We start from the raw sequence: 9,220 nt of genomic DNA on the forward strand, positions 1-9,220 counted from the left end.
CCTAGTAAGGCTAAAAGCTATATTATTATTATATATAGAAAATATTAATAGTTAATTAAAAAGGGTAGTAGTTAATATAATAGTAATGTTTTAGGTGTTCTATATATAGGGGTGTTTTATATATAGGTGCTTTAACTTAACTAATAAATATAAGTCCTTAGTAGATCCTTAGCTAATTATCTAAGGATTTACTAGTAATAAGTTATTAGAGTTAATCTAATAATTCTAATAACTATCTATAATAGTCAATATTATAACACTTATATTTGTTTAGTCCTAGCTATTATTCTTACTTAGTTGTTGCCGACTTGGGGACTGTTTCCTATTGTCTTTTTTCGCCCTCCCTCCCGGAAAAGTAAACAAGTGTGGTCTTGATAAGAGTGTTGGTCTTGTTCTTGTTCTTGTTTTTGTTCTTGTTTCTCTGACGTCCCTCTCGACCAGCGGCCCGAACGGGCTTTGCTTGCGGTAATTCAGCGTGCTCAGTCTCAGTCCCCTCTACCGCGTGGCTTAGTGGAGGAGGAGGATGGGGAGATGGATGATGCGGGATGTGGTCCCGGCCGTAGTAGTAACTATCGCTGGGAAGAGGAGGTGCGTGTCGATATGTGGTTGTTGGCGGAGCCGGAGACGGCCGGAAATGCGAATAAGAAGCATAGGCTGCAGGAGCTGCAACGAAAACGCTTTCGATTAGCACAAAGTGGGACCGACTCTGGCGGGTGTTGTAAGTCTTACCTGTTTGTGCATGACTTGCGGCGCTGAAGCTGGACCTTCGGCTTCTTGGTTTACCCTCTAAGAAGCTTTTGAGAGTGTTGGAAGCTCTAGGCTTGCTACGCTTTACGGTATGGCTAACCGACCTCGACTCCTGGTGTATTGGAGGCTTAGGATTGACTTCAATGACTGTAGGTGATTGAGTCATCGGACGGGCACCAGAGTAAGGACTATTTGACCCTGATCTGTGACTTGCTGGAGTGCTTGGCTGAACGTTAACCTTCTCAGCATCGTCAGGTTTGGGTACAGGTTCATCCAACCCTTCCAATGGGGGCTCTTGGTCGATGTTTATGATATCAGGGGATGGGACACTCGACTGCGACCCAGTAGCAGGGCCTTTCATGCCCGATGGGGATTCGACGGGAGAGCTTGTCTGACCGTTGGCCTCATCTGCAACCTTGGACTTGGGCGTAGACTCAGCCGGCTTCTCTGGAGTCCTAGGGTGATCTTCATCTTGGAACTCAGGAGAAGTGGACTTTAACCCGCCATTCGAGTGGCGATTTTGTCTGGGTGATGGTGGAATGAGTGTTGACTTTTTGTTTCCTCTCGTATGCTCGGGTGACGGTGGGTCGGACTCCGTGGGGAGTTCGGGAATCGATTCCTCTAGAACGTCAGGAAATTTGACCGTCTTTTTCTCACCGTGTGACCCGCTGAAGGGTGCCGACTGTACCGGTGCTGGAGGTTGTTGAAAAGATGTTGTAACTCGAGCAGTGTTGCCAATGGATGAGATCATTCCCAGACGACCGTGACCGGGAAAACCGGGCGCATGTTTAATCTTGCTCGAGGATCCCGATATTCCTTCCGGATCAGTTGTGATAATCTTGGGACGATAAGGAGGGGGTGGGATTGGAGTATAAACACTGGGCCTGGTGGTTGGAGCAGTGCTTATTCTCAATGGTCCGCCTCGGAGCATCGCCGTGACGCCGGACTTCAACGGACCAGATTGAAAAGTGGAAGAAGGCCTTGAACTGGAGGGGAGCGTGGAGTCAGGTTGTGGTTGAACTGGATAGGCGCCAGATCTGTCGATGGCTATTGGCACCCATGATGGCGAGTAGTTTGTCGACGGCCTTTGGTTGCCTTCCGTAGGAACAAATTTGGGAGGGTATTTTGATGACACTGGAGCTGTTGGAGGATGAGATATATGTCCTGGGCCTGAAGACGTAGGTGATTTGAGATTCTCCGAAGCAGGCGATGTCTTGGAATGTACCGGACCTGGTGGGGGTCTCGAGTATGTTGGAGGGGGTCTTGGAGGCCCAGAGTCTGGAGGAGGTGGCGGATCCTTATTGTCCAAAAAGTCTTCACCTGAAGAAGACGGAGAAGTATTACTGGGACGCCAAGGTCCTTGCCGCCCCCCGGGTCCTGTTGACGATCGGGGAGACCATGGAGAGGGTCGGAGGGGCGCCGATGGAAAAGGTAAATTGCCCCCGCGGGGTGATTTGACAAATGGTTTGTTCTTCCGTCGTCTTTTGAGAATCCGACATCCAAGAAGCAAGAGTATCAATATTGTAGCGCACGTACCGCCGATGATTGCCCCAAGCTGGTGATTGCTGACGCCTTCGGATGGACGTGGAGGCGGCTCTGTTGGAATACCACCGTGAAGCGTCACAGTCGCGGTTCGAGTGCTCAAGGTTCGGAGGAGCGTCTGAGTAATGGTGATCCTAGTGGTATCATCCTGCCTCTCAAGCAACTCCTTGACTTCGACACACGCCGTGGGTGTAGGTCCTTGCCCGGATGGTTGTGGGGCTGACTCTCGTCTGGCCGCAGTGTTTGGTGGCTGAGCAACCATCCTAGGCTGAAGCCAGGATCAATCAAATCGTCATTAAGCTCGAGAACCATGAGAGGTTCTTCAAGGCCTCTGACCGGTTGCTACCCTCAAACCGGCTCTGTTCGTCGGTGTGACCCTCATGACAACTCACGCGGCCGCGGTCGAAAAGGGAACGAAGATGAGGTCGGCACCTTCGGAGGAGTCTTAGCCACCCACATGATCCCACATTCTTACAAGCCAGCCAGCCAGCCAGCCCTCTTGGCCGACTCTCGCGCGGTAGCTTAGGAAACCCCTCGATAAGGCTGTGCGTTGCACTCATTCTTCAAACAGAGGTTGGTAGGTACTCCATAGCACGTCGAAGGTAATGGCTTTGAGACTGCACACTGTGCTCCCAACCGCCCATCAAGAGTCATGATGTGCATTTGCCAACCCCTCAGGAAGTCGACTTACCCACTCTTCGTTCCCCTTAGGTCATTTCAGTGGTGGTGAGCGTAGGCTGACCAATTGCGTTTCTTGCAGATATCGGCTGGTTGGCTCATCCAGGAGCGGATGCATCGGCTGACATCCCGAATGGGTTGGCTGATGAAATGAGTGCATAAGCGAGCATGGCCGTAAAGATCAAGGTCCTCGGCCTGGTTTAGCATGCCTTCGAATCCCACAAACCGCCCAAAATTTATGGGAATCATGTGTGCGTTGAGAGCGAGCTGTTACTCGAAAAATATGTGGACTGACAGCTTGGAGTAATTACTCACGGAGTTCTGCGGAAACCGATGAATAGCATGCCGACTCTAACACCAACACGGCTGTGGAGGACATACTCAAGAGGATGAGGTAGCAAGACAGAGATTCTATGGCTGCCCATGCGTATCCACTCATCACATGAGTGGATAAACGAAGACCCCGCTCGGAGATCAAGGACTTGAAACATAGCAGACCTCGATGGTTGTCACGGGCTTTGCCCATGATGACCTTATAGGTGCCTTGAGTCAAGCAAGATGAACTGCACAGTGGACAAAGCAAAGCATAGTGTTGGGTCAGAAACTTATTAGGGCATACAGAAACTGCGACAGAGGAACTGTTCGTAGCCATGGAACTAATGCTACAACTCTGCGTGGCCTTACGTGCCGGCGGGCCAAATGCACATAAGCATGCCTCCACCAACAACGACCATCGCTGACAGGGATTGTAAACGCCGCTGGAGGTCAGCTGGAACACCCCACCTTTGGCCTTTAGCTTTCAGCCAAGACGATTCGATGTTTTCCCTCAAAATGACCAAAGTAGCCTCTAGTGCTGTTGACTGGACTACAACTGTCCGAGTTTTGTGACTCTTTGCTTGTCAGATCGGGCTCCAACGCAGCTCTCACTCACGTCGCCGGCTACCATTATCCCGTCGTCTCTCCGTCCATGTTTCCGCCGCTTTCCAACAATGTGGCCGACTCAAGCGGGGAACGGCGATACGCAGCAGCCTCTTTTCTTAAAACACCATGTTCATCATGGCCAACCTTCAAGCTCCAACCATCCTGACCCAAATACCAACGGATCGAAAAGCGAGACGGCTTTTCGGAATGAATCCGATTTCTCTTCAGATATCTCCGGGAATCAAATGCTGAGAGGGCGGAGCGCCAAACCTACGTTAAGAGCTTCTGCAAGTCAATCCGCGCCCTTCCCGAACACATCAAATGAGGGGGGCACAAACGTCAAACTCCATCGAAGCATCAACATTGAAGAAAAGAGTCCCCAGGCAGTAGGAAACTCGGATTCACAACAGATGCCGGTAATTACCAAACCAAAGGCTGTCGACAACAGTCCAGAGCATTCAAGCCTCGAGAACCGCACGAACCTAAGTCTTCAGGATTTCAACAGAGCTATCAGAGAGGCCGCCCACATGAAGAAAACTGATCCAAGCAGGGCTGCCAAGTTGATTCTGGACGCAATGTTATGGGACATTATCAAGAAACTCCCACGTGACAACTTTGACGTCGTAGTAGCGCGGCACCATCTGGGGGAGTGCTACTTTCTCATGGAGAACTATGGCGAAGCCGAGACATTTTACCGACAGGTTCTCCAAGCCCGGAGATCCCAGAAGCCCCCCGATTCTTCGAAGATTTTGCAGGCCCGACAGGATCTAACGGCCTCGCTCATCCAGTTGGCCATGGAAGAGGAGACGCGAAATGTTGCGAGTGCCGAAAAGCTCCACTTCGAGGCACTGAGTTTCGCCGTGGAGAACATGAATGAAGAAGTCAACGACATTCGAGGCGAGGACATTGATGATGTACTTCATTGCACTAAAGCTTTGTTGAAAAGCCAAGACCGAAAGCCCCTGGAGCTTGCCGAGCTGAGCAGGACCCGTGTCCGGGCGTTAGTCCAAATCGACGACGACATGGACGACGAGGAACTAGTTGATATGCAACACTACGGGATTGTGGCGTTTAAGCACTTCACCGTGGACCTGGAGGATCGAAAGAGTGGGTACGAGGTTTACAAGACTGTTCAGTCCCGGGTACGGGAGTATGGCGCCCAGGATCCCGGTCAGTCCGAAACGGCAGTGTGCATAGGAGACGAAGTCGAAGATGAGTGGAGGGAAGCAACAGGGTTTCTGGCTCGTCAGAGATGGAGACGGTGCTTGGACCAGGTGCGCGCTGAAGTAAGGAGGGATGTCCTACCCCAGAAGAAGGAAACTCGGGACAAGTGGCATCTCTTTTGCCGCAGACTAATGGTCAAACAAAGATGGAAGAGAGCGTTATCGGAATCCAAGAAGACGGCCAGGCGGAACATCACTTGCCGCAGGAGGCTGGTTATAGACCAATGGAACTCATTGGTCCAAGAGGCTTTGCAGAGGGAAAAGGAGGAAGAGGAAAACAGGAAGCAGGAGGAGGAGCGTAAAAGATTGAAAGAGGAAGCCAAAAAGAGGAAGAGAGAGGAAGACCAAAAGAAGAAGAAGGACGAAGAGCAGATGAGACTGAAACATGAAAAGGACAAGAGGAAGAGGGAGAATGAAGAGAAGCAGATGGCGGATGAGCAAGAGAGGAAGAGTAATGAGGAGAAGAGTAATGAGGGAAAAAGAGGGTCAGAAGAGGAAGAGAAAAGCAGGATGGAGGACGAGAACCGAGCCAAAAGGCTAGGCGATGAGAGAGAACAAGAAAGCAGGGAGAAGGAATCCGAAGATAAGCGAAGCGAGGAGGAGGAACATGCAAGGAAGAGGGAAGGGGAAGAAAAAGAGGCTCAGAAGAGGGATATAAATATACAGAAAGATTTCGAGATCCAGCAAGGCATCAGCAGAACAGACACAGAATATTCGGACTGGTCAGAACCTGGTGCGTATTCAACATCTCCAGAGGTATTTGGGGGCATTATTGGGACAATGAGAGAGCTGACGAAACTCACAACTACAGGAATACCAATGCATCCAGATACAGAGCCGGCCTTCTTCGATTCGGAGACCGTTCTTAGCAGCATTCAGTAAGTCAGTCTTCGTTTGAAAGCGATGACCATTGCCTCCCAGGAGTTAACGATGACTTGTAGGAACAGCGAAAAGTGGATGAGGGACTTCATCAGGTCTCGCAACAGGATTCTCAGTCCTCAGCATGACAAGAATATGGAACGAGTCAGAGTCACCATCATCGATACTGGCCTCGACAAAACCCATCCGTTCATCATCAAGCGGCGATGGCAAGATTTCAGGCAAGCGGCAAACAAAAAGGTTGCTCTCTTCAAGGACTTCGTGACGGAGAACCCCAGTGCCGAAGCAATTGATGAGGACGGGCATGGCACTTTTATCGTTGGAATTGTGCTTCAACTCGCACCACTCGTTGAGCTCTCCATAGCCCGGGTGGCCACGACCCGGGCCTCCCTGATGAGGGATCCTGACGCGGAGGGAAAAGTGACAAAGGTGAGTGATTGACGCTGGACTAGGGCCCTTTGCGAGCAAATGTATCTACGGGAGGCATTGGCTAATGACCATTACTACGTTACTAGGCAATCATCCATGCTATCACGGAATGGGACACAGACATCATTTCAATGTCGTTTGGGTTCCGTACTTATAAAACCCAACAATTTCGAGCAGCAGTCAGCAGGGCCAACTGGGAAAATAAGATCCTCTTCGCGGCCGCGGGCAACTTTGGGAACTCAAAGGCCAACGTTTCTTTCCCGGCTCGGTTCCCGGGGGTTTTCAAGATCTTTGCAACCGACCACCAGGGTGGAAAGTGTTCCTTCAGCCCGAGCCCGGACCTGGAAACGAGTTACTGCTTCAGCATCCTGGGCCACGACGTCGTGTCTATCTGGCCGGAAGCCGTGAGGGACAAAGACAGGGAGACGCCGCTGAAGGTGGTGGATAAGAAGAAATCCCCAGGGCTGTGGGTCGCCATGTCGGGGACCTCCTTCGCGACGCCGATCGTCGCGTCGGTCGTTGCCATCCTGTACCAGTTCTACGACACGAACAAGGCCGAGATCAACCTCGAGCCGGGGCTGAACTTCAAGACGGTCGACTGCGTCCGGGCCATACTCTTGAAGATGAGTATGGCGCCCACCGCGGACCACCACAACTACCTCAACCCTTGGGTAGGCCGGGACAACTACTTCAACTTCAGCGGTGAAGAAAAGAGCGGTCCTGTGTCCTTTTTCGCTCAGATGCTGAGGCTTTGCTTAGGGGCTTGGGTCAAGTAGGTTTCGATGTCTCGTATGATGAATCAAATGTCGGTTTGAACACGTTGGCAGATGAAAAACAAGTGACTGCACAGTGTTGTTTAACCAATTCCAAGTTTGGAAAGCTGCACCAGAGGCTTCGCCTAAGGGTACAGATACTAGAGAGCTCTTTCTTTTGGCGATACTATTCTGCAACTATAACTAAGCACTCGCCACCGTCGACTTCGTCAAGACTGTCGATCTTCTCGTTTCGGGCAGGGAGAGAGTCTCCAAAGTCCTCCTTCTCAACTAAGACCTTGTCGAGCTCATCAACATCAACAATGACCTCTTCCGGGACCTCTTCATCGCTCTCTTCCTCAGAGCTCGTATCACTACCGCCCCCCCCAGCACCGTGCCCGTGCAACTCGGCCCCGGAAACATCGTTCCCCAGCAGGGACTTGTTGCTGCTGAAATTGACGTGGACCTTGCGGAGTCTGTAAGCGAACACGAAATCGTCATCCGGCGTGCTGCTCTCGACGATACTGCTGGACTGGTCCAGCCCGCCCTGCACGCCGGCCGTGACCATCCCCCCGGTCCCCGGGTCTGCGCCCAGCTTCGCGGCACCGCCAGTCGTCTTGCTCACCCCATACGAGACTTGGCCGGGCCTCCTCGCAATCTTGACACCCGTGACCATGTACAAGACCTTCTTGCTGAGGACCATCTTCTTGAAGAACCCCTCGCGCGTGAGACACTTTTGCACCGCCGCCTTCTGCACGCTGGAAGTGACGTAGTCGGATTCCTTGTCCGTTCCCAGTTCGAGGAATGCCGTCTCGAGCTGGGCCGCGCTCCACGACTGCGTGAATTCGTTGGACGCGTGGGTCGAGGCCTCTGCGGTGATCACGGCCAGGAACTGCGCAAAGACGCCGAGTTCGCCGACCGCTCCCTTGGATTTGTCCAGGGTCCAGTCGTTCCTGAAAGAGAGATGAATGGCATCTGCAGGGAGGGGCCTGACGGGAGGCGCTAGGCGGCGGTAGGGCGTGTAAGGGTCCTCGATGAGCTGGCCGAGTTGGATGAGGCCATCGGGCTTGTAGTCTGTACTACGGAGGATAAAGTAAGTCTTGTGCTCGGGTTTCATCTTGTTCATCGGCATCTTGACTGTCCTGCATATGTGTGGGGGACGACACAGAAAGAGGGGTCCCGAAGGCCAGGCTCGATGCGGCTTCAGTGACTTGTTTTATTTAATATAGGCGTCACTGTATGCGCCCTGATTTATTAACTGTGTCGTCTGGTAGACGTGAATGAGGAGCCCCGTTTGGGTGCGTCGAGAGCTGCATGTAAGATTGCGCGTGCCTACCCCTCAATATTCAACCCTGCACATCATGTCTACTATGCTGTGTCAGTCTAATTAGTTGCTTTGTTGTTATAAGAGGTAACTAAAGTAGCGTTATATAGCTTACCTAGCGTACTCTACTGTTAGTAATCTAACCTACATAGGTTAAAGGTATACTATATAGACTTTAATAGGCCTTGACTTAAAGAGGGGTAGGTTAAGTTAGATCTATAAAATAAAGGTAGCTTTATAAAAGTAAAGATAGTCTATTAATAAGTATATAGATTACTATATATATAATTTAGTATAAAGTAAAGTATTAAACACTAAAAATAATATAAAACTTATTTTATAAAATAGTTAAATCTTTTAGTTATATTATAATTTAATTATTAAGAATAGAAGCTTATTTAGCTAGTAATACTAATGTTATAGGACAAGTGCCTTATATAGTAAATAGACAAGTAGAACATAGGGTTACCCTATTAGTATATATCTAGGTATATACCTAGGGGTATATATCCTATTACCTATTACCTCCTATAAGGAAGAGTAACCTTAATAGATAACCTATACTAATACCTAGCTCTTGTCTTATATTAATTATTTAGCTCCTTATTATTACTTGTCTTATTTTACTACTTTACTATTATACTTTACTTTTATACTATATTACTTTATATTATATATTATAGCTTTACTTTTTTTATTAAATTTATAATAGCTAGTGAAAAGAC

At 49.9% G+C, this 9,220-nt stretch overlaps 3 protein-coding genes across 3 annotated transcripts; 1 reads left to right on the top strand and 2 right to left on the bottom strand.

Annotated features, from left to right (window-relative positions):
- Positions 1-15: 15 nt before the first annotated feature.
- LY79DRAFT_220261 (uncharacterized protein) lies at positions 16-1,882 on the bottom strand. Its single transcript, XM_060551596.1, has one exon. It carries the CDS (start codon positions 1,676-1,678, stop codon positions 323-325), a length of 1,356 nt encoding a protein of 451 aa, XP_060406644.1. The 5' UTR covers positions 1,679-1,882; the 3' UTR covers positions 16-322.
- Positions 1,883-4,298: 2,416 nt separating this feature from the next.
- On the top strand, positions 4,299-7,195 carry LY79DRAFT_675540 (peptidase S8/S53 domain-containing protein; the record flags this gene model as incomplete). Its single annotated transcript, XM_060564456.1, has 4 exons — positions 4,299-5,844; positions 5,923-5,989; positions 6,053-6,419; positions 6,506-7,195. The coding sequence occupies 4 exons, from the start codon at positions 4,299-4,301 to the stop codon at positions 7,193-7,195; spliced, it is 2,670 nt and encodes an 889-aa protein (XP_060406645.1).
- A 63-nt stretch (positions 7,196-7,258) lies between these two features.
- On the bottom strand, positions 7,259-8,487 carry LY79DRAFT_574261 (uncharacterized protein). The gene has a single exon (XM_060559570.1). The coding sequence runs from the start codon at positions 8,301-8,303 to the stop codon at positions 7,359-7,361; it is 945 nt and encodes a 314-aa protein (XP_060406646.1). The 5' UTR covers positions 8,304-8,487; the 3' UTR covers positions 7,259-7,358.
- Positions 8,488-9,220: the final 733 nt, after the last annotated feature.

The sequence above is a fragment of the Colletotrichum navitas genome (assembly GCF_030913465.1).
Source record: "Colletotrichum navitas strain CBS 125086 chromosome Unknown LY79scaffold_314, whole genome shotgun sequence".
Classification (NCBI taxonomy): Eukaryota; Fungi; Ascomycota; class Sordariomycetes; order Glomerellales; family Glomerellaceae; genus Colletotrichum; species Colletotrichum navitas.